Here is a 26,230-nt window from a genome sequence, read left to right on the forward strand (position 1 = left end):
TTCACAACCAGTTTTCACTAGGCCAGGTGAGACTATATCTTTATGCAGGAACTGCCCATTTCTGTGACTGCACTCCAGTGCTGTCCCGATTAATATTCCCAAAGCTCCAATTGAGCAATACGCACAGAAGGCTGACGGAAAGGATTTTCCTCTCCAAAAGCCCTACTAACTTGTGCAGATATATATGCTGAGTGTGAAGTATCCAGGTGCCTCTCCTAGTTCCCCTATTCCAAGAAACTGAGCAGGATAATTAAGCATGTCTGGAATTTACTGAGCTGGCAGATTCAGTATTCAAGGAGAACGACTTCCACATTAAACAAAATCCTGATGCATGTTGTGTCATCTGCGGTGGCAAGAAGGAGACCGTCTTCTTCACGTCATCTTGCTCTCTGGCCCATCTCCAGCTATTTTCCTTCTTTTCTTATGTCACAAAGAGATTGCTCTTGTAGCACCACCAATGTAAAACGTTAAACAAATATAATATTGCCGTTAGCCCCTGATATCTTATGAAAGTGAGTTTCTATATCTCTTTAACAGAGAAAGCCATGCAAACAACATTTTTCCAGGGCTAAGACCAATCTAAGTAGTAAATCAGCCTAACAAAAGTCTATCGCCCACTCATTTGGGACAAGCAATTTTTTTGATGAGTCAGTAAAAGAATATTTTGATAATTATCAAGCACTATAGTAAAGGGAGGGTGAAGAATTTTTGTGCCTGGAGTAGTAAATTTTCATGGCAGTTTTGCAAGGCCATCAGGGAAATAAAACACATTATATACAAGTGTACTACAGAAACTATATCCACTCTGCTCAGCACACACATGTAAAAAGTTTACATAACAAAATAAAAGCCACGCAATTATTAACAATATTATTTGATAACATCATTGTGGATTATAATTTATTGGAGAGAGGATGGAACTGAAATATGGAATCTAAGTCCCCTTGAAATTTGTGGAAATTTTCAAACTGATCTAAATTTTGCAGCACAGATTCATCTCTAAAACTGACATTTCTAAATCTACTGCTATGGTTCCATCTTTATGAAAACTGTGAAATTTAACATATGCTGTTCTTGCAACTCTAATTTCAGAGATTGTTTCCAGCCTGCTTAGATATTAATTCATTGTACCCCCCATCATCCCCATTAAAGATGTTACCATGGGAACAAGTATATTTTTTCATTATTAAACATTTCTTCTTAGGGGACTGTGGCAGGGACTGTATGTTCAGTCAGCGGTTCTCGTGGTCAGGCCCGGCTGCTCCAGTCTCTCTTTTAGTTCAGTGTGTCTGGGACCCCCAAATGGGGTTCAGCTGGGTCAGTTTCCTTGATGGTAATCCCCTAGTCCTGCTGATGCCTGGGCTAGGTGTAGGGAGGGGCATTTTGTTCTCCTACCCGTGGGGTGATGTGACAAAGAAGGGGAGAAAAGACTCATAGTCAGACCTCCTTGGTGCCAGCTTCTCCTCCTGCCTCAGGGCGGTACTCCTCCTGGGAATGGCTTCTCTCCTCCCCGCACCTGTGCTGCTGGAGAACTCTTTGTACTGCTCCTTTCCCCAAGAGCATGCTTGGCACTAGTGCCTGGGGTCCAAGCTTTCCTGTACTGCTCCACCCTTTCTCTGCCTCGGCCTGAGTGTGGGGTTTGTAAGCACCATCACAGGGACAAAGTGGCACAAGGGACTGATAATGGGAGAGTCCTAGTTTGAACACGGACTCACTCACTTGTGAACAAAACACTTATATATGACAGTTCTCTGGAGGTCTCACTTCAGTTCCAGACAGAGTACACGTTACAAAATCACAGAGAAAGAGGGATGGTATGTGATCTAATACTTCAAGCACAGGAATGGGAGTTAGGACTCCCCGACTCCCTTCCTATTTCTGCCATTAACCTGCTGTGTGGCCTCAGATAATTGTTTTTCTGTTTTTTCAGATTATCTATATGTAAAATAAGATGCAATATTACTGTCTGTACCTCAAAACGGTAAGGCTTAACTGAGACATGCAAAGCTCCTTAAGACTCTCTGACCAAGAAAAATAATTCTAATAAGTAATGACCATGATGACGGATTGAATAAAGCCTGTATTGAAGCATGGTTCAGCAGTGAAACTTAAATATGTGTTTTTAAGATTTTGCCTCCTAATAATAAATACATACCTGAAGTGTTCCATGCTGCTGTCTAGTGTTTTGGGAGCAGGTCAATAAACGTACAGATACCCTGTGCTCCGAGCAGAGAGAATGAGACCCTCACTTTATTAAGTCTCCCAGACATAGGCCTGGCAGAATTCGATTTTTCTTCTAATTTTGACAGTTTATATCAATTTTTATTTTTAAGATTTTTCTTTTATTTTTCACTATTTTTATTTTTATAATTGCAGGAAATTAAAGGGTGGTTAGAGTTGAAGTTAGGAGTAGGGCAACATGGACAGCGGGGCTGCAAGTGGCTCTCAGCACAGCTGAGGGGCCCAAGACACTGGGGTGCAAGATGTGGGGGAGGCTGCGGTCTTGCCTTGGAAGAGCAGAGACCCCCGGCTAGGACTGAAAGGAGGAGACGAGCCCCGAGTCCCAGGGTGCTGCTGAACACTTCCTGCCCAAGGACAACTCCCACACTTCTGTCTGGTGACAGAGTGAGCAGGGCCATGACAGCAGGGCTTCAGAAGGCACCCTGCTCAGCTGTGGGGCCAGTGAGACCCGATCCCTGCAGGCACAATGTGCGGGGAAGGCTACAGTCCTGGCAAGGCAGAGCCCTCTGCAGCTCCGCTGTCACAGGAATGAGGGAGTGGGTCTGAGGAGCCGCAAAGGGCTCCCTGCTTTGTCACAGGGCTGGTTACACCCAATCCCTGCAGGCACAAGGGCAGGAGGCTTCTGATGACTGTTACCAATGGATTTTTTTCATCGACTTCCGTGTGTCATCTGAAACTGACATGTACCAACATTATTGATTTAAATTGAATCCAGCCCAGCTTTATGGTTTTAACTTGACTACACCTACAATCAGCACTTGAGTCTCAACTACGTGAAATCCAAATACCATACTGACAGGACAAAGTTGCGTTCAAAAGTCAGCAAACCGCAAAATTAACGTTGGACATACAACCTTAATGCTGCTCTCTTGCACTTATGTATTATGAAAGAACTTCAGTATGTGCTCAAATACTGTTTCTCAAATAATATCTTACAAACTTTCTATACCATTAGAACAAACATCTTGCAATTATTTTTAAAATGTATATTTAATTTGACAATGATACAGTATATTTTAATGACTATTTTATATGGTAAGTTTTCTTGTCTCATAAGAAATGCATTTTAATAATCTTATCACTGCAATATGTCTCAAGTTGTTTTTCAGCGAAACACATGTACATAACTGTTAGAGAATATTTTGAATGGCTTGTTTGACCATATACCTTATGTAAAAATTTAGTAAGTGTTATTCTCAAACAGGATTCTTATTTTCTCTTTTGACTATTTAATGTACTTCAAAGTATTTTCAAAAGCTACTTTAACTATTGAGAATTTGTGCACAGAATTTACCATTACACAGTACAGTATAAAAATTATCAACATATCAGGATATTTCTATTTAGGTAAAACTGAAAACAAATTTTTTAGATGCATTGACAAAATATACTTTATTAAATATAACTGATTTATGTCTTTTGAATAATTAAAAAACAAACTTAATTTAGAGTGAGTTAGGCTGGAAATTTATAGTTGCTGTTGGAGCAGACCAGGAATCCAACTGACTCTCAGAGTCACAATTCAGACCCTGGTTCTTTCTTTGTTCTAAGGAGAAGTAATCTGCACCAGGTAAAGGGTGGCAGCAGCAGATTCCCTTCCCTCTCTGCACCAGCACAAGCTGCACCAGATGGCAAACTGGGAAGAGCAAAGTTAAGGCTCTTCCTATACCCCATCTATCTGCATGGGAGGAGGTGTGATGTCACGGAGACTGATCTTCCCTCCATCCTATGTGCTGCAACCCACAATGTGGGTAGCCTGCAAAGAAATACCCTTCTATCCTCTTACTCATCAGAGCAGGTACATCCCTAAAGCCATAATCTTGCCCGAAGTGATAGTGTTGACTTTTATCCAAAGGCTTTTATGCTCTGAATCCTGGTACCAGAGAATAAGGGAGAAGGTTTAGGGAAAGCTGAAATACTTGCAGGACTCCTTTGAAAGGAACCTCTCTCTCTCTCTCTCTCACTGTGTTGACTCACTTTCATCCTCTTTTGTTGGTCCTAAAAATGTTAGGGAATCAGGATGTTGTGAATGTAAAGACCTTTAAAGGCTCTGGTCTCATCAGAGGAATTGGGAATCATGAGGAGGCCTCTAAAGTCTCAGGAAACTGACTGTAAATATTGCAAAGAAGATATCAACATAGATTGGTTTCTAGTAGAAACTGATGGAGCTGTTCTCAGGAAAAAAAAAAAAGTTTAAAGGGCCAAATCCTGTATTTCTCTGCCACTGAGGCCAAGGTGATCTGCTTAAGAAATATAAGATCAAGCTCTAAGTGGATCGTGGCATTGCAAATGATTGACCATTGTGTACCAGTGAGGTGTGAAATCTGCAGCAGGAGGAGAGATTGGAATGGAATAAACTAGAAGGGAAAATCATAGGCACAAGTACCTTATCTGGTTTGCACCCTAATACATTTTGAGCTTAAGTCATTGGGTGGATCAGACAACCCCATGGGCTAGAAACAGAGTAGGAAGGGACAACTCCTTCCTGAAAATGTTGAGGCTAATGAAATTTCAAAAAGGAACCTAGTCAATCAAAAGAGAAATACCAAAATATAAATCTAGCTCAAGCTGTAAAAAAAAGTGTATATCCTCAGTTACAGCTTGATAACATTACCAACACAGGGACATGTGGCTAGATTTCAAATATTTCACAGCAAAGGGGACTGCCCTTGTCAGTTATGAGGGTATGTGATGTGAACAGCTGGTCCAATGCATGAGATCAGACACATGGTTAAACTTCCAACATCACCAGAAGTCATTAAGTAAAATTGAATCAGCAAATACCTGTCTAACACAAAAAAGTAAAACAGAATAAAATGGAATATAAAAATATTGTATGTGATCAAAAAAAATTATCTTGTAATGCAATCAGATATAAGTGATCCAGATCAGTGTAGTTGACAAAATAAATTTTACTCTAGGTGTCTGTTTCTTGCGATTGTAGCAAAGCCATATTATGAAGATGGATATTCTACTATACATTTTGAACCAAAACCATTTCCGGGCATGTCATACAGACATGCACCTGTTAATGTCAATTTTAATGCTCAAATCACATGTATTTTACTATTTACAGAAGCTCCAGCTGCTCAGGAGGAGCACAGAAAAGGGAAATCTCTCCAAATTTCAGCATCTCTGCTATATAAAGCAGTACCTCAGAATCATCTCATTCCGTAAGAAATCAGTTTGGGGCACAACAAGCTACTGGGGTTGCTACTGAAATGAGAATGACAAAACTATGTTACAACTGTGTTCTGATGTCCAATTTTTCTATTGCTGTTAGTTTTGTTTGATCTTTTATTAGTCTCCTCTCCTCTTTTTTTGCTTTTCTTTGGCTTTTCTTTTAATTTCTTATTTTAATATAAACCCTATTTGCTATTTTGAGTTTGTGGTTTCAGCTTTGTTTGGATTTTTCTGACATGCATACAAAAACTGACAGCTGAACTCAAATGATTACTATCTGTTTTGAATACAGAAATCCAATTGAATCTATGCAGTTTGCTTCTGTAACTTCTTATGGATTCTACTTAAGTTGTAAAAACTGACAGAAGGAGAGAAAGAAAAAAAGAAAAGGTGAGCGGTATTAACATTTAACAGAATTGCAGAATGAACGGAAAATAACAGAGAGACAGGGAGGGAAGGAACTGGACTACTTCCTCATTTTACCAGGATTTATTTAGCCATCTAGGTCAACAGCAGCAGAACGATGACACCAGCAATACATTAGAATACTTGTTCAACTCTAGAGAATATATAACAAATGTCTTTCCCAATATGGGTTACAGCAGTGATGTATCTTTTCCTTGTACCACAGGTGAATAAAATTCTTTTTAATCATGTAGCAGAACTTGAAACATTCCATTTAAAATGTACTAGACATATTTATTGAGTTGTATGCTCTTGGCAGATGCATCTAGCCAAAAGAACTGCTTCTAACCATTGAGCAAGTCATATTGAAAACGGGGCTTCTTGTGCTATTTATACAAAGACTGTTTATAGTACACAATATAGGCAAACACTATTTATAAAGCAATAACATAGGAAATAACACATGTATTGGGTCTGACTTTAAAGACAAACTTGTACATAATAAAAAAAATTAAATCAAGACATCTATTTGTAAAGAGAAGAAAAAAATCACTAAAAAAGGCCAAAGCGTTTTAAAAATTAGATGTCCAAATATACTAGATCATAAGATTAGTATAAATACCACTTTTCAAATGCAAAACCTCCATTAAAATACTCAAGATCTTTTTGTGAAAGGGATAAATGACATGTAGTACAACAACTGTAAGTGACACCTACGAAGATTATATGCACTGACTAAGACTCCTATTGACTTCAATAGGAGCTAGATGGAGTCCTTTGAGAATATAAACACAGGACAAGTTTTAAACACTTTATGTTGATATGTACAATCATCAGCACCAGATTTATGGTCTGGAGAGAGAGGCTCACCTATGCTCCCAACTGAAAGTAAGATGCTTTAATGGGGGATACAGCTTAGAGCAAGAGTGGAGGGAATGGTGGAGACACTGGGACTCATGCCTGCTGTGGAACTGAGTAAACACAGTGGCATGTATATAAACACCAACTTCAAGGCAGTATCTTTTGCTGGGAAAGAAAGACAAACAAATAGAGTGAAGAGGATATCTGCTTCCTTACACTCTTAGAATGACTAATAAGAACACACACACACACACACACTAAAAGTTGCATGAAAACAATTCATGTCCTGTGGTGATAGTTATTTCTGCAGATGTTTACTTGGCGATGTGAGGTGGTGCACAAGTTGCAACTCTAGTGTGAAAAACCTGAATTAATTTTTTAAAATTTTAACACCCAAAAGCCCATATATTCATAATGACTTTAAAAAATAAAAACATTATCATCTGGACCAATAAAGATCAAGTTGGGAAGTCCACTAAGCACAAGTTTCTCCTCACTTTCAAAGTTCTCTCTAACCTCTTCTTCTGCTACTAGCTTTTCCATTCCCTGTACTCTGCCAACACATCTGTGCTAGCTATTCCTTTTGTCTCTTTTACTCTCTTCTAAGTATCTGTCATCTCTCAGTCTTTTTTTAAACCAGCCCACACACTTGGAACAGCCTATCAACTGATGTCTGCCCACCTCTTTCCCTCTTTTCCAAAGAACAGACCCCATCTGTATCCATGAAGCATTTCAGCAATAGACACTGTGCAGCATTCCATGGTTGTTTCTGAGTTTTGTACTTGACGTTAGACAGTTAGTACTTTGGCGGAGGGGTCTGTTATCTATTTGGCATGCTTCACCTCTTGTAAAAGTAACTATACACTAATGATGCTACATAAATAATATCTCTCTCCTTTCTCTCTTGTCCTACATAAACTGAACTTTTGCCCCACTTCTATGACATGATTTTCTCCAAGAAGATGGTAAACAGGATTAGTTTTTGCTGAGACCTTTAATCTTTGCTAAGGTGACAACAAGGCATGATTCTGCCACTGTTACTCATTAGTACCTTACTTCAAAAGTATCCTCTTCAATTGAAAAAGGGCCTATTTGCAGAATATGGTACTTAATGTGAGTAAAGTTAACAGATTCCTGATCATAATTTGTAATGCACATATCTACAGTATTCATGCACAGCTCTTGTGAGGGGGCCTTAGAAATAAGTTTTAAAATGTTCCATGTGAAGAAAGTAACGAAAGCAATATGTTGCCTTGTCACTCACCTTATGCTGCAACCACTATTTTCAAAGATACTGAGTCCACTTAGTAGCCTTATTCTAAACAAAATCAATGAATAAAGGGAATTAAACCACAAACCTGGTGAAATTATTTGACATTTCTAGAGACACTTCCATCTGTTGGAGACAGGAAATGATGTTCATGCAGACAGCGTTATTTTCATGTGTCTTACTAAATTTTATTCCCACATTGGCACCACAGCAAGTAATTCCATTCTCTGGTTAGCAATTAAATAATTGGGGGGTTTTAAGAATTAAAAAAAGTAATATAATAAATAACCCTTAAGCAATCCTCCATCCCCAAATCACATTCTCCTCACAACCTAGATTTATGGATGACAGGGCAGTTACTGCCAATTAGGATTATTATAGGTGCCTAAAAAAATGATGCTAGGAACAATAATCTTAACACCACAATCCAAACCACATGATATTCTATTGGAATTACTGACTATTTATTTACTACTGAATTCAATTGTTGAATATTTATTTTTGCTTTTACTTCCACAATAAACCCGAAACCTCCGATCATCCCAGCCCAATATGCACACTCTTCTATCTTGTTGATTTAACAAGTACTCAAAGCTAAATTTCTTCTTCAACAACAAACAAACAAAAAAGGACTATTGAGTGAGGGCTTTTTACCCTTCATGGGAGGCAGGGTGAACAAGGATAAAAGTACAAGAAAGTGGTGTGGTGATGCTGACCCAAATATTTAAAAAATAGATTATTACTTGTGGTTAAGGCACTGGACTGGGACTCAGAAGATCTGGGGTTCAGTTTTCAGCTCTCCAAGACTTCCTGTCTAATCCTAGGCAAGTAATTTAATATCCCTCTGTGCGTCAGTTCCTCATTGGTAAACTTAGAATATTATTTCCTTTCTCCCAATTCGATCTCCCTCCCTGTCTATTTTATCTATTTCAATTGTAAACTCTGAGACAAGGGCTGTCTTTTAGTATTTGCTTGTATGGAGGAAAGGGGCCCTGGAGTCAACTAGGTATCCTTGGAACTACGGCAATACAAATAATAAATAACAACAATGGTACTCAGGATATGGTGCTAACCCTTCACATTTATATCATTAGATTGCATAACATAGTTTTACAAATGCAGCACACTTGAGAGATTGTGCAAAACCAACTGAGAATTCATGCTGACTGACTTTTTCCATTCCCAGACTATAGAAATACTCTAAAATACGCATCTTCTGGAGTCACACTTCCTGCTTTTAATGGTACAGTATACCCTGCTTTCTGCACCACACAGAGAAGCGTATAATAGCTTCTAAAAACAATATTATGTTTGGCACGAACATTACATTCCTCCACAAAAGAAACATGTTATTTCTTTATAGGTACTACCAATCTCTTGAATTAACCACAGAGAAGTTTTTACTATTATTCTGCCACTATCTTGGCAGATCACATGCCTCTCAAAATTCTTGCTCTGAGCAATTGGGAGCGGATATTTGTAATTGAGCGTACGGACCATTTCTTTTGAAATAAACAAATCAAGTATAATAAGTCTCAGAAGGGGGGAAAATATAGTGAGTCATCCACAATCTCCAAATTTTCCATTTAAATCAAGGACTGACTGAATACACAGCCAGTCTGTAAATTCATCTTCAGCCAGTATAAATTACAAGTTTATATAGTCTAAGCCTCCAGGATAAACAGATAATTTCTTAACTGGTCATATCCCAAACAAGTCTTCCATGTTTTTCTGAAGCTACCACCTTGTCCTATTTGCTGTGCTCTCTCTCTCACTACCATCAGTATGCATATATCCACACACACACACACAGAGTAATCAGCAATTAAGCTGTTTCACCAATTGTCAACGGGTACAATCTCACTCTCAGAATCTCTGATTGAAGATCTGGCTGTGCACCATTGTACTGGAAAGAAGAATTCTTGGCTGGGTTCATCTTTAAAATGTGTCATTCCTCTTTATTTAACAAAGCTCCCTCTATTCCTGCCCTTAAATCAAAATGGAGTGACTGTGTAGTGTAGAAAATGGGAACATCACAGACACAAAAAATGGGCTACCTTCCTCCAAAGAGAACTCAAAACTGGACAAAAAACATTAGGACAAAATGAGAACAAGTTCAGAATCAAAGAGTCCATGGCCAGTTCTCACATCCCTTATGTTTCTCTGTTCTTTCTGGTACAGCATCTGCTCTCTAAGATTTACTACCTCCTTGCTTTATTTTTGCTCTGGTTTTATTTAGACAATTGTTACCTGTTACCATGGCAGTGTTATACTGAATGCTTCTTGTGACAAACTTAAATTTTTAGATACTTAGAACAGCTGCAAGGAGCTGGTTGAAACTTCCTGATCTTCAACTGCTTGACCCAGTCAGAAGCTGGAGAAGCAAGGAAGCGACTACAACTTCCACCATATTCCTTATGGAGATGGGGTGCAGAAAGCTCAGGTGTAGTGGAGTTCCACTGGACTGCACTCCTTCCCGTTAATACCTTTAATGTGCCCCCTCACATTAGGAATATGAGGTGGCTGGCACAAGAGGCAGCCTTGCTGCCTCTGCCAACTTTCTGCAAGTAGTCAGTTTCCCTACACAAGGGTTACTCCCTAATGGCTGTTTCCAGGCCATTTTGTTCATACAAAATAGGCTCAGCAAACAGGTGAATCCAGCCCAAAATTCTCATTTAAAATGTAAGTCTCTAGTCCTTGTGGCTGTGAACTTAACTTTAGCAATGTGAACTGACAGCTACAGACAACTTGAAATAAGAGCTAAGAAGTATACATTGTCTCATTTACTCACATTTATTCTATTAGGTTGTTATACTGCACTCGTTCCTGTAGTATCAGAGCGCCTAGGATTGGGTAAGCTCTAAAGTCTAATTATGGCAACTTAAATATCAACAATGTTAACAATGATGATCAAAGCAGGCAGGAAAGAAGAGGAGTGATATTTTGGGTGGAGTCTTGTTTTGTTGTTAAACAGGTAGAGCCTGGTTGTGGGCTGTACTTCAGAGACAGTCAATTCCTCCTGGCCAACATGCCCCCTATTTTAAAACTCAGCAGTTTCCGCTGGATATAACCCCGTCTTGGAAAGGACCAATCTCTGAAAGAATGAAGGTTTGTAAAGATATATAAGTGTACCTTTTCTTCCTTTCCCTAATACAATGGAATCGTTCTGAGTGAAGGTAACAAGCTGGCAGTGTTTATAAACTACTCAAGTGATGCTAGAAACTTGAGTAAATTTTGCTTACTCCTTGCTGCTGCTGATTCGATAATCCGCTGCCAAAAGGGAAGTTGGAGTATCCTTCGAGGGAAGACCTCAACCATGAGCTGGGAAGTCTTTGGGGAGGAAACCTGGGAGTAAGCCAAGCCTGGGGAGAAGACTTGGGCTGGATTTTATCTTGTTTCATTATGAGCGCCTTTTATAAATAAAGCCAAATCCCAGGAACAGGGCAAATTTTGGCCCACTGGAACTTGTGTGGAATGCACAAGAAGGAATGCAGAAGAAGGTTGAGGGGAACCACCAGCAACAGAGGGATTTTTTGTGTGCCTACCCACAAGAAAGCTTTGATTTAAGAACAATTATAACTGGCAAGCAATTAATCCATGTGTGATTTGACCTATTCTAGTGCTCACTGAAAAATAATGGGGTAATATATTGATATCTACACTGACCCCACAAGATCTCAGAAAATGTAAATAATGATCTTATATGATTATAGGCATTTCTACAGCTTATGAATACATAATATAGCATAATAAAATAGTTGTGTATGTTTTCATTAAAAGTTTCTTTTTCTTTATTTAATGGAAATTAAGAAAAAAGAAACTGTATTACGTCAAAGGGTCTGGTTGAAACCAAGGAGCAAAATATTAGACTTTTGACCAAATCCTACCAATTTAATAGGAGTTGCCTTTGTGAAAGCAGAATTTGGCCCAGCATTCTTCACTTGCATCACTGCAATGAAGAGTACAGTGCTGCTTTCCCATATTTTTCTTGCCTCCACCCAACTAACCAAAGATGTAATAAACATGATGCATCAGCTTCAGCTTTAAAAAGGACACGGGAAAGTACTTGAACAGTTTTATCTTATTTTTGCTTTTGGTTTTATGCTTCACTTTTTAATTCTCTTAGAAGCTTGAAAATTAAATGGGTTTTCCAGCCAATTCCCCTTTGGCAGCCACCAACTGTTTCTGGCTGTGCTTATGTTACTGTTCTACATTAACACTGTCTCTTTGTTTTGGTTACCTCCATGTTTCTGAATCAGCATGGTCACTGACATCATCGATATTGTCTGCACAGTTCTGGGAATGGGCTGTAACTATCTTGGGCTCCCCCTGCAGGAAAAAAAACAACACACTGCAGGCCCTACATAAATGGTGGTGTGAGTGGGGGTGAGCCTTCCTGCCAGGCAGCTGCAGTCCATGGTGGCAGCCTGCCTAACGGTTATGGGATAGGGGAACCTGGGCTCTACCAGTCCACTGTGTTCTGTCTCAGGGGCCCTCTTGAGCACCGTAATACACAAGTCTGCTCCCTGAGGTCAGGCTAACCTTCTCCCCTAGGGTTGCCAGACGTCTGTTTGTTGACCGGAACGCCCAATTGAAAAGGGACTCTGGTTGCGCCGGTCAGCACTGCTGACTGGGCTGCTAAAAGTCCGGTTGATGGTGCAGTGGGGCTAAGGCAGCCTGCCTGCCTGCCTTGGTTCCACGTGGCTCCCGGAAGCGGCCAGCATGTCCAGCTCCTCGGCGCGGGGCGGCCACGGGGGCTCCGCATACTGCCCCCACCCCGAGCACTGTCTCCACAGTTCCTATTGGCCAGGTATTCGACCCCAGAGCCCACACCCCCAGGCAGAGCCCTCACCCCCTCCCACACTCCACCCCCCCTGCCCCAGCCCAAAGCGCCCTCCCATAACCCCTCATTTCTGACCCCACCCCGGAGCACGCACCCCCAGCCGGACCCCTTACCCCCTCCTGCACCCCAACCACCTGCCTCAGCCCAGTGAAAGTGAGTGAGGGTGGGTGAGAGTGAGCGACGGAGGGAGAGGGAAATGGAGTGAGAGGGGGCAGGGCCTCAGAGAAGGGGTGGGAGCAGGGGGCAGCCTTGGGGCAGAGGGCAGAGCAAGAGTGTTCAGTTCTGTGTGATTACAAAGTTGGCAACCCAACTTTTCCCTGGGCCTCTTCCTACTGCTGTGCCCCTTCTCTTGTGGTGCATAGTGGCTGATGGTTGTCCCTGGCGACCCGGTCCACGGGTCACAGCAGGGTCAGGAGTCTCGGCTCTGTGCTGCAGACCTCCCTCTGCAATGCCTTCCTGGAGTAATCCCTCAGCAGCAATGAGTGTACGTCTGCCTCTCTCCATCTGCCCTCCTGCTGTGCTGAAGACACCCTCTTTTAAGTCTCTCCTCCAATTGGAGCATGCCCAGTAAGCCAGTCCAGGCATGGTATCTTGGGCCCAGTTGTTCTGGCACTCTTTACTCTCCAGCATGGGTTTTATGCAAGGCATTACAAGTGACTTCTTTCTTCTCTCTCATTTTTTGGAGGAAGATTGATTAATTTTAAAAAGCAGGTATTTAGAAGCCAGAGGACATTCCTTACCCAGTGGATCTTGATTATAGTTCAGCCCCCAAATCTGAGGATGAACTAACTACGGTGCAGGTAGGGTAAGAGCACTGACATTTTCAAATAGCACCTTTTTGCACAACAGATCTGTTTCTTGTGTATTATCTGTTTACTTTACTGACAAAAGTAAGTGTAATTGCTTCTTACTCCTGTCAGCCACTCAGAGCCAATGTGCAATGGCTTCTTTTCTGGCTCATGCATTATCAAATGAATTGCTACATTCAAAATGCAAAATCTTCATCATTAGTAATGATGCATGAACCAGCAAGAACACAGCTGGACTTTCATATCCCATCTTTTTTTCCTTATAAAATGAATAATCATGTTTAATTAGGGAGAAACTACAATGGCGCTTTTACAGTCAATTTTCATTTTAAAGTATCCCTTTTAATTTTCTGAGTTTTAGTTGAATAACACTGCATTCATTTTGCTCAGTCAAGAAAATCCACCCTTTTTACTGTGATAAAAAAATTGAAATATATCTAATGTGCTTTTCAATGGAGCAAAGAAAGGTACAATATGATCCAATGGCTGAAAGCTGAAGCTAGACAAATTCAAAATGGAAATAAGGCGTGAATTTTGAACGGCGAGAGTAATTAACCATTGTAACAATTTACCAAGGGTCATGATGGGCTCTCTCCATCACTGACAATTCTGAAGTCATGATTGGATGTTTTCTAAAAGATATGCCCTAGGAATTATTTTGGGGAAGTTCTATGGCCTGTGTTATACAGGAGGTCAGACTAGATGATCAGAATGGTCCCTTCTGGCAAATAAGTATTCAGTACACATTCTGCTGTCTGAATCAAAATCTATAAAAGGGTCCACTGAAAATATAAAATTCTCCATCTGTATGAAATGAATGGCTATTTGTATATGGAAAATACAGCTTACTAAAGTCAATATTTGTTCAGTAATTGATTAGAAGATTCCAGGGTAGATTGATTTAAATCTAACAATGCTGTAATTGACAATTATCACTATCATATGGCACTGTCATTGCTGAATAGCTTTATGAGTGGCTCTCTTATCTGTAATGACAGCAATTATTTTAAAGTATTTAAGCCTGAGAAACAGACCGGTGAAGAATACGTTACCATATTTAAACTAGTTTCATTTCACTATGTTTTTCTCAATCTTACTGAGTGCAATATACTTAGATTGTAAGCTCTTGGGGCAGAGATCAAGATCATGTATTCTTCTGCGTACTGAAGTGCAGAGAATACTATCAGAGCTCAACATATAACACATCTACAAATCAAATATTTAATAACTATAGCAGAATGCAATCTACTATTATCTGCGTGCTAAGGGGCATTAACAAAATATAATCAGTATCTCCCAAGAATTAAGAGGCAGTGAGCAATTTGTGTGTGACACACTAATCTTGAAAATTCACAAACGGGGGATTGTGTCCAGTTAGTTCATTTGACCACTGAAGTGTCTTATTGTCACGGTAAACTCTTATGTTATGTCATAAATAATCAATGTGAAATGAATAGGTGTAAGTAGGACAGGACTATAGGAGTATAAGGTTGACAAGTATATAGGAGTGATGAGTGTGTATTAGGTATATAAGTAAAACAAGGCAGTAATGCAAGGTCTACAGGCTAAGGCCTGTAAGATTTCAGCTTAGCCACACTAGGACTCAGGCTTACGGAGACTTGACTTGAGTGGGTGACCTAAGACTGACCCTATGCCAAGAAAGCCACAAGATTACTACAAACAATGTGCCAATAGGTGATTTTACAGAAAAATAGACCACAAAATACCTGATTGTAACATCATGAAAAGTTCTGTTCTGAGCACAGGTTGCCCTGGAAACAGGCTGACTTAAATGTTAATAAGATGCAAATAAGAAAACGGAGAAATAAGAGAATGACCTATAGAAAGTGGAGCACCCTCAAAATTCTTGGGGTGTGGAAGTACAGATAGAACAAGGAGGGTTGGAACCCTCATGCATGTGCATAAGGTGTTGGAACATGGTCAAAACAACAAGATAAAAGAGGTGTTCTAGCTGAGATAAAGTGGGAAGACCTCATTGGGACAACCCCAGCAGGAACCATCCTTCTATGACAACTACCTGTTGAGAGATCCACTACACTCTATATAGCATCTTTGGATATGTGAGTATGAATACAGCAGAAGCTATTGAATGGCCTCTCCGGTTTTATACACAAATGTGAGATTGTAAAGCTAATTCTCTGCTTAGTAAAACTTATAATACAGACAAAACTTCTTACTTATGATTGTGTGAGGGGTGACTGTCTTCGTTCTTCATGTGTTCCTAGAGCCTCCAAATCTAAGGGTGATTTCTACACTATTAATCTTAAAACTGTGGTCCCACAGGAGCCGGACTCACTGTGCTTTACCACAGAACTATTAATCAATTCAGAATTAAAATAAAGGCTACTGAATTGTGATTGTACAAGCAATTCCTGAGTGTCCAGGAAGGTCAAACTGACCTAAGGAGGCAGATGCAAATGTGCCTGGCACAGAGAGGAGAGTGAATGTTCTACTGTACATTCAAGTAGTGTTTTTTCAAAAGTAATTCTTTCATTATATTTGGATATCTCAGCCTACTGCCAGTGATGGCCATCTTGCTAGAAAGTCATGTAAATTTGTGACTATGGCAGAGTGGTAGCCCAATGTCAATCTATAAATGAATTTCCAACTCCCTTTAATAGTATCTTTTGTGCTATTATATTTTATTTACTAGGACAGATTTGAAAAATGCTTATATTGTTTTACACTGAGCTGCCAATGACTTGACTTTTGAGAAAGATGGTTACCTACAGCATTTACCTCAAAAAGGTTAACTACATATTTGGAGATGAGGAAAAGTCAGGCTTTGTTTTTGCAAAAGCTTTGTCAAGTTTTGTAAAGACAATACCAAGAGTGGTTTGGCTCTGCGTTGTGTTTATCCAGATTCCCAAATTTCAGAGGTAATTGGATAAATGGTTCTCGCTTTGACCTAACTTTAATTGCTATTAAAAGCTGTCATTACAAATGTATGTAGTATTGTGCTTTTTACAGTACCTTGAGAACGCTCGATAGTTGGACAGAGCAGAATGGGTAATATATTCCTTTAACACTCAAGCATGTCTATACTATTTACTTACTTCTATCTATTATATCTCTATCCACAGAGAGAATATCACACGAGAAGAAGGAGGGGGAGGAAGGGCACAACTAAATGCTGTTCGAGTAAAAATAATAATACCATGAACATATAATAAACTGAATCTGGTTCTTATCAATTATTATTATTGAGTAGAAGAAATGGTAATGGACAGTGGGTTGCAGATTTAGACAAAGACTACTCTCTGTTGAGGGACTAGATAATTCAGGGAACTGGTAATGGAATACTGAGCTTTTCACCTCTAAGTAAGCCATTCAGATCAGTGTATAGTCACTACAGACAAAAAGCTGTGTTACTGTCAGATGCTATTGGGTTATCTAGATGAAGTGATTTAATGACTTCAGTCCATTTCTTAGGGACAAGTGATCAAATCACCAAACAAATAAATAAATTACAGTTTGGAAGCCTTGACAGCTGTCCCAACAAAATGAGCATGGAGACTGGACTGAACTACCCTCTTAATCTTAACTGTAGGCCTTCCAGGTTCAGGGTTAAAACCTGTTGGTAAGCCATGGTGTACCATAATGGATAAACAAAAGCATACTGTCTTCCAAGGTTCCTTCCACCAACACTTAATTCAGCTGTAAAGTGAAAGTGATTAGTCTGCTTGTAGCTATAGTTGCTCTCACTTAGTACTACTAGGCTCAACACTGACACAGATTTCAAAAGAAGCAGCAAAGAATCCTGTGACACCTTATAGACTAACAGACATTTTGCAGCATGAGCTTTCGTGGGTGAATAACCACTTCTTCGGATGCAAGTAGTGGAAATTTCCAGGGGCAGGTTTATATGTGCAAGCAAGAAGCAAGCTAGAGATAACGAGGTTAGTTCAATCAGGGAGGATGAGGCCCTGTTCTAGCAGTTGAGTGAAAACCAAGGGAGGAGAAACTGGTTCTGTAGTTGGCAAGCCATTCACAGTCTTTGTTTAATCCTGAGCTGATGGTGTCAAATTTGCAGATGAACTGGAGCTCAGCAGTTTCTCTTTGAAGTCTGGTCCTGAAGTTTTTTTGCTGCAGGATGGCCACCTTAAGATCTGCTATTGTGTGGCCAGGGAGGTTGAAGTGAACCTACCGACCGCTATGCCTACTTTCATGCCTCCAGCTTCCATCCCGGGCAAACCACAAGATCCATTGTCTACAGCCAAGCACTGAGGTACAACCGCATCTGCTCTAACGCCACAGACAGAGACCAACACCTACAAAATCTCCACCAAGCATTCTCAAAACTACAGTACCCACACGAGGAAATAAGGAAACAGATCAACAGAGCCAGACGTGTACCCAGAAGCCTCCTACTGCAAGACAAACCCAAGAAAGAAACCAACAGGACTCCATTAGCCATCACATACAGTCCCCAGCTAAAACCCCTCCAGCGCATCATCAGGGATCTACAACCCATCCTGGACAATGATCCCACGCTTTCACAGGCCTTGGGTGGCAGGCCAGTCCTCGCCCACAGACAACCTGCCAACCTGAAGCATATTCTCACCAGTAACTGCACACCGCACCATAGTAACTCTAGCTCAGGAACCAATCCATGCAACAAACCTCGATGCCAACTCTGCCCACATATCTACACCAGCAACACCATCACAGGACCTAACCAGATCAGCCACAACATCACCGGTTCATTCACCTGCACGTCCACCAATATAATATATGCCATCATATGCCAGCAATGCCCCTCTGTGGGCTTGCCAACTACAGAACCAGTTTCTCCTCCCTTGGTTTTCACTCAACTGCTAGAACAGGGCCTCATCCTCCCTGATTGAACTAACCTCATTATCTCTAGCTTGCTTCTTGCTTGCACATATAAACCTGCCCCTGGAAATTTCCACTACTTGCATCCGAAGAAGTGGGTATTCACCCACGAAAGCTCATGCTGCAAAACGTCTGTTAGTCTATAAGGTGTCACAGGATTCTTTGCTGCTTCTACAGAACCAGACTAACACGGCTACCCCTCAGATACCTGACAGATTTCAAAGCTTCTTTATTGTACATATAAATGCTAATGAGGCAAACAACTGCCTTTTTCATGCACTCACACCCTCCCCCTCACTACAGACTACACTAACTGCAGGATATCATTGTATTACTTTGTTGTGAAGCTAAACCCCCACTCTCATAATTGAAGTAAGTGTGGGTTGGGGGAGCAACAGTACACGGCTAACATTACATTTTGATTGCAACTGTTAAATTAAAATAAAAATGTCTTTAAATGCATTCCTGGGCATTTCTCTAAGGAATACTCACCTACCATGCAATTAACTCACAAGCTGTCCACTGAATGTCATTGTTTATCTCTAGATATTGAACTGAAATAACAACAAGGAAGCAAATATTCTCAAGAAAGCAAATGCAGACAGTAGTTTGAAACAAGTTTGAAGAAAATATGCCTTTCTCCTTGTCATAACATAGAGGGATGCATTTTCAGCTTGGTTCCTTTACAAGTCACCTAAATGTACAGTGTGTGCATATATACCTATAAACGTATTTAAACACTTGAGTAACTCTTCACTATGGAAGAGTCCCCAATGCCTTTATGCGAGGGCAGATCCTTAAGAGTATAGTTTTTTGTTTTGAGGAAGAAAAGGTAATCCCTTATGAGACAAAGTGGACCTTGCACGCCACACTACATGACAACATAACCTCATTTAGAGAAAGCTTTAAACCCTAGTTCACTAGTCATGTTTCTTCAATATAAAAATAACTGGATTTAGGGTTACTCTCAAATTCAGGCAAGAAAGAGTGGTAAGTATGTCTGTGCTGAGGAAGCCGCCACCAGAAAGCGCAACTGGGATTCTTCCCCTGGAAAAAACTACCAGTCCAGCCGGGAGCATTGATGAAAGTAGCTCTGAAAAAGGGACATTATTCTTTCCTGGGTATATGTATCCAAAAAATCATAATAACCAATAATAATAATAATCCAGTAATTCATCACCTGATTTTAAAATGGGGAAAATGCACGTTACATGTCCTATACTTAATTTGTGCTGTGGTACTAGACCATTATCTAAATTCTTCTAAAGACAGAAATTCCAGTAGAATTTTCAACCAGTTCCTGCTGGTTCTCAGTTGGTCAGTAGGCACGGGAACAAAGCAACAAGGTCTATTGACCACCCCACCCCCATTAGAAATCAAGAGAGACATACGGAAAGATGATAATGGAATTTCTAATGGAAGTTTCACTAGAAGATTTCTTGAGAAGAAAGCACAGCCTTATTTGCTTTCTTATTTTGTTTCCAACACACCTACAGGAAAATAAATTTGAACCAGTTATTTTATTGGCTAAATACCCTGGCAACTAAAGCAAGAGTGGCCCAAATGACAATCACATGGCAAATTCAGCCCATGGACACCACTTGCGTATGGAGACACAGCCCATGGAGACTACAAAATCCAATATGCAGCAGCTCTGCTTGAGACAAGACAGGGCACTTTGCCTGTTGAGACCTGTAGTCGCTCCAGGACTCACTTCCATATTAAAAATAAAAGCAGTTGTAACCTGCTACGTTTTATGCAATTTAGATGGCCCCTCCTGCCCTTGGCAAGTTGTCAGTGAAACACTTGGATCAGCAAAGTTTGGGGGCTCCCTTCCAAAGGCACGTAGCCATCAATTTCAAAGAACTTAAAGTAACTGAACCAAATGCTGAGTTAGTCTCTGTTATCTTATAGGAGTTGAATTATTTATTTCAGTGAATGTAATGCTCACCACAAGTGCTGTCTACTGCCACATACTAATGCCACTTATTTTCCCAAACAACAGTAATCTGCCCAGAAATTATTAGTTTAATGATAGCGACAAAGGTCCTTACCTGTGAAAGCATTTGTGGCCTGAAAACCAGCTTCCTGCATACTGCTCTCTCAGCGAAACTTGTGATTCCAATCTTAACCTGTCCTTACTAGAGGCAACTGCTAGGCTTGAAGCTGTCAAGTCACTTCCATCTTAGCTTGTCACAGTCCATTTCTCTCCCCATTCCAGCATTTGGCATCATCCAATTCCCACCTGCTCCCAGGTCCTTTGAGCCGTAGGTACAAGGGATATGCACTGAGCCCAAACAGCAAACGTACGACACTCACCTCAGCCGTCCAGCCAGAGGATTTTGGCCATGATGAATTTGAAAGTGAAGACAATTGTCAGACTGAGATTGTATTTCCTTTTTAAAATTTAGTTCTAATCCACAGTTCATCCAGCATCATTTTTTCAGACTGAGCCACTTGTGATGTTCAATTGTCTTGTCTCTCTTGTGCTTCTCTCCCCCTTCAGGCACTCTCACTGAGAAATTAAAAAAGAAGAGATTATGTTTCCTGATGACCTCTAGCAACATTAATATTAATAGACTCCAGAGAACAAAAAAAACCCAAAACACATGATCGGGGATTGATTGTACACATTAAAGGAGATCTTCAGAAGGCAAATATTGTGATTTTGCTGAGATGCAAAGTGTGACCGCACAGCTCTTTGAAGTGCAAAGAGAAACAGTGCTGAGGGTGTCAGATGCATCGCTGAGAACATGATATGATTTACATTTCAAAAGCCATATTTAGTAGAGATGGGGGCAACAGTACAATAACAAAATTGCAGTTAAAAGGGAAAAGGAAAAACACTTAAGGATCTCCCGTCTAGCCTATTCACAATCACAGTGAGGTTAGCAGCAATTTATAAAGCTGCTTCCCTTCTTTTCTGGAGCAAGATGCAGAGTACTGCAGACTGTGAACCTGCATGTGTGCGTCTAACAATTGTCTTCCATGGTTAAAACCGCTTTGCTACAGGTGCTGTTAATAACCTGTTCAAAATCTCAGTTGAAACACAGAAGATGCTACCTAGATGCTTAGCAAGGTTAAAAAACTGGTTATAGAGTTGTGATTCTCAACCAGGGGTCCCCTGGCCCCCTGGGGGGCTGTGAGCAGGTTTTAGGGGGTCCGCCAAGAGGGACAGCATTAGATTTTCTGGGGCCCAAGGCAGAAGCCCCACCGTATGGGGCCCTGAGCCTCGCCACCCATGGTTGCAGCTGAAGCCTGAGCAATGTAGCTTTGCAGGGGCCCCGTTACATAGCACCCCAGACAACTGTCCTGCTGGCTACCCCCTAACACTGGCCCTGGCTTTTATATGCAGAAAACCAGTTTTTGTGGCACTGGTGGCCTGTGGAGTTTTTAGAGCATGTTGGGGGGCCCTCAGAAAGAAAAAGGTTGAGAGTCCCTGAGGACAAAGGGGGCCTAACTTCTCCACAGTACTTGTTATTCTCTCTAGGAGAATTAAGAAACAGGCATCTGTGAATGACTATGTATGTTAAGTAGGAGGGTGACCAGACTATTTCAACTAGGACATACATTTAGTCTCATTATGGGGACACAGTAGGATGCATATGGGATGGTTTTGGCAGCTAGGGAAGTATTTTGTGTGTTTTGGGAACAAGATTAGTCCAGAGGGATGAAGTAATGTTTCAGCATCTGAGACATTCTCTGGTTCGGGCACTTATTGCTGTGGGGTACAGGAAAGTTGACTGCTGAAGGGGGCTTAGAACTGGGGTCCACTATGATCATTCCTCCCTCAACCCACCCATTGACGCTTTAGCTTCCTCCCTTCCATGCAGCAACCTCTGGTGCACCATTCCCTACTTGAATGACACGCTCAGGGCTGAGCTGTCTCTGTGCAGAGCCATTCTACATTGTTTCTCCACTGGCCCACATGTTGTGACCTGAGAAGAGTCTCCACAGGAACACAGGAATTGTCATACCAGGTCCAGCTAGTCCAATATATTGTCTCTGTCAATGGCCACCACCAAGTACTTCAGGGGATCTGCTTAAACCTTATAGCATAAGGTTTAATATCCTGGATGGTCCTGAACTGCACAGGAGATTCTGACACTCTCTTTGGACTTATCTGCACAAGGATACTCTGGAGAGTTATACCGAGTCAATTAAAGGTGTGATGTCAATGAGCATAAATTGAAGTGTGCTAATCCCTCACCCGACTCTGCCAGGCTCCCATTCAGCAGTCAAGTGGCTTTAAATCACTTGAACTTAATCCTCTTCCAAGGAGGCATACACACAGGAGTTTCACACACTTTAATTTATGGGTACTGACTTCACACCTTTAGCTGACTCACTTTAGCTTTCCTGAGTGGCCCCATGTAGTTGTGCCTTTTGGAGCACCTTATGCTGCAAAGTGCATCGGTGCATGGGCAGCTGGTCTTCAAGTTCATCATTAAGGCCCCATCTTAATAGGCAAAAAGGGTCTGTTTGTTCTGTTAGCTCAGTGAGGGTTAGCTTAATGCTCAGTTGACCTCCCATCCCACCCAGGCAACACCATAGCCAGCAAATGGATTAGCCTGAGTCTTAATGGGCTTTTTCAAAATGTTAAGACAACACGTTTGAAAAACATATCCTTTCTGTCCATCAAGACACAGCCTAGGGGTAAAGAGGGGTGGTAGGCTGGCTGGCTAAGTACTCGTATTCAAACAAGGAGGGGCAAGGGGCAACATTATCAATGCAATCAGTCAAGACATCAACGCTGTTTAGTAATTGTTCCAAATAGGCTTGTTCAGCATCCCTTACTTCTTCAGTTGGAGTGGTTATGGAGTTGTATGACATAGCATAATAAGACTTGTATGCAGCATAGCTAATGCATCAGACTTTCACCATTGGAGTTCTGGCTTTAAGTCTTAACTTAGGTGACAAGTAAAGAAAACTTCTGATATCTCAGGGACATAACCTGATATCACAAAAGCATAATCTCACTTGGTATACAATAAGCTTCCCTCAAGAGACTCAGTACTGAACTAGCAGGGGTGCTGCAGGAAAGGATTACGGTGCTCTGGAAAACCATTTTGGGGAAGCATACATGGTGCTGGCATTCTGCAGGGCCAAAACCAGTGCTAGAAATCAAATTCACTATTTGAAAACTCTGTTTCAGAGTTGGTGTAAATTCTTTTGATCAATCAGATTTCCAACGCTTTCAAATGGTGAATGCAATTCATTCTGTCCTATACGGCAGCCAACCATCAAAATGGCAATTTCCTATAATTTTTAAAAATAACATATTTGATGCTACTAAAGTAAGTCAGTGATTTACTTCAGTTTACAATTAAGAGATAATCATTGGAATTGCATGGAAACATTTTAGTAAGAATTGAACTCAGATTTAAATAGCAGGGGATTTTTCTTTATTTTCGAAATACATGATTGTGTATACATACATACACACACACAGAGGCCAGAACCTAGTTATCAAATTCCTTTTAGAAACAGTAGGCCAGGTCCTCAGCTATACCAATTCATACTAGCTGGCCCATAGATTTTAAACTAACTTTCTAAAAGGAGTTTGACAATATTACAAAAAAGATCAGTAACAACTGAAGACACACTATCACTATTGTTGTAAATCCCAAGTTATTATTAATGTTATAATAGCTCCTAGGAGCCTCAATGGAGGCTCAAGCTCCCTTATATTGATCAGATGCAAAACCATGTCCATGATACAATGACTATATTTTGCTCCATCATCTCCATTCCAATTCCTACAGGAATTCTGCTTCTACTTCTGCTTCCACTTGCACGACTGTGCTGTTATGCTAGTCTCAAAAGCAAAAGAAAACATTGTTTTAAAAAATACGTTGCTGTGTTTTAAAGATTTCCAACTACTTATGCCTCACATGATTGAAGCCCAGGTGACACTGACTAGGGAAGAGGGAAACCATATCCCTTTGCTTCTGTCCTCTCCACTCCGCTTAGATTTGTTCCCGATTGGAAGAGCAGAGAAAGACAATGCCATTTCCATACACAGTGAATATGGAAAATATTTTCACTACTCAACACACTGCATAGAACAGTCAAGTCAGTTAGTGAGACTCATGATAGATTTATCTACTCCTCCTTCTTTATCCCTTGCTATCTTCTTCTCTTCTGCCAGTGTTTGGCAAACACCACCAATAGACCAGTTTAACAAAAAATGGAAATGAGAGAGAAAAACAGCAGCAGTAGGTTAAATAGTGAGTGGATTTAAATCCTGTAATAATATTTACATACTGTACAATTGTTAAAGCCAATTCTCAGTGGGTCATACTCAAACAAGAAGTGAAACCATATTTTTCCAATACTGATATCTTTGTAACTTCTTAATTCAAAATATATTTAAAAAGTAAATGTTGCATGGTTCCACCCCCAGTCCCCCCACATCCCATTTCCTCCCACTGAGTATTGTCTGTTTCTTTGGCTGTGTGCTGTTCCCTTGGTGACAGATATTCAGTGAGAGCCAATTGATTGTATTCTCAGAAAGATCAGAGTTGTGGGCAGTATCTCCTGTGACAGTCATTTGCACGTGATGTCCAAAAAAAAGAGTAAATACTTAGCTAAGATGTTTTTAAATCTATAACAGGAACAGCTACAGTGAAAGACCATATGTTTATACTTTTGAAAAATGTAAGAAATTAATTGCGTGGCCGTGGTTTAATTTACCCTGGGGCAAGGATCAGTTCTCTTGTTGGTAGTTTCAGCAGAGGGCAAGGAGAGTTTAAGGACAGAGGGACTGAACTACCCTAACACCCACTCCTTGTGGTGCCTGCAGAAGCATATTGACAGAGCAGTGTAGGAAAGCTTGTCCATTGGTTGCCTTATGGGTTCTATGGATAAAGAGATGACAAAGCTACGACTGTCAATCTTGCAGCTTTCAAGAGCACTATGGCCCCGATCCAGCAAGGTATTTACACACTTGCCTAAATTTATGTATGTGAATAACCCTACTGAAGCAAGTGGCACTACTCAAGTGGATAGGCACATGCTTAAATACTTTGCTGAATCAAGGCCTATATCCACTATATTTTAATATCCTTATATTTATATTATAGTAGTGATTTGGTTGGAAGGATTGGTATACATTTTATAAAATACCACAAAGGATTTTAAAGATGTGCTGAAGCGACTGAAATTATTAGAATGTAAACATATATAAACTGCCTACAGTTTATACATATATGTCTACAGTAGTCCTGCTCACTTCTTCATTCTCCTGAGCAATCACACAGAGTTTTGTAGGTTACATTTTTCTGTCTCTGAAAGAAGTCTTTTAATTTTTTAAGCTCTGCTTTTGTTTCTCCCTTGGGATTTCTCAGTCTGACATAAATATTTACCAGTTACACAGTCTCCTTTGTTAGATGGTAAAGTATGTATTTTTCTGTGTGATCCTTTGTTATTTCTCTGGCTCTTATGTAAAATTTCTCTTCTTTGTGAGCTAGTGCTGTGCCAGTGCCTGAGCATGCCGCTAACGGAGTACCAGGCCGCAGGAAATGCCACCTTTCAGATAAGACTACTTATGGGCATTAAAGATCTTGTGACATTTTTCACAAGAGAAGGTATGCAAACTGAATTTAAAGTCAGGTGGTTACATTATGCCTATCTAATTTCACCACCACCACAGCACCTAACACACAGACAGTTTCAAAAGCTTCTGGTACTCTTTACTACGTGTCCTAAACTGTTGTGTAGCACGGCTGTACACTGTTAAACAGCTGCTGCATTACACCC

At 40.6% G+C, this 26,230-nt stretch overlaps 1 protein-coding gene across 2 annotated transcripts in view; it reads right to left on the bottom strand.

The window, feature by feature from the left end:
• Positions 1–20,920, bottom strand: part of LDLRAD4 (low density lipoprotein receptor class A domain containing 4) — a 234,892-nt gene extending 213,972 nt beyond the window's left edge. The window contains exon 1 of one of the 2 annotated variants that reach the window (XM_039525321.1): positions 20,524–20,920. In XM_039525321.1, the coding sequence (XP_039381255.1) occupies positions 20,524–20,563 (40 nt within the window). In that variant the 5' untranslated portion in view covers positions 20,564–20,920. The remainder of the gene's footprint in view (positions 1–20,523) is intronic. The other variant, XM_039525329.1, reaches the window with a different exon arrangement.
• Positions 20,921–26,230: the final 5,310 nt, after the last annotated feature.

The sequence above is a fragment of the Mauremys reevesii genome, linkage group 2 (assembly GCF_016161935.1).
Source record: "Mauremys reevesii isolate NIE-2019 linkage group 2, ASM1616193v1, whole genome shotgun sequence".
NCBI classification, from domain to species: domain Eukaryota; kingdom Metazoa; phylum Chordata; order Testudines; family Geoemydidae; genus Mauremys; species Mauremys reevesii.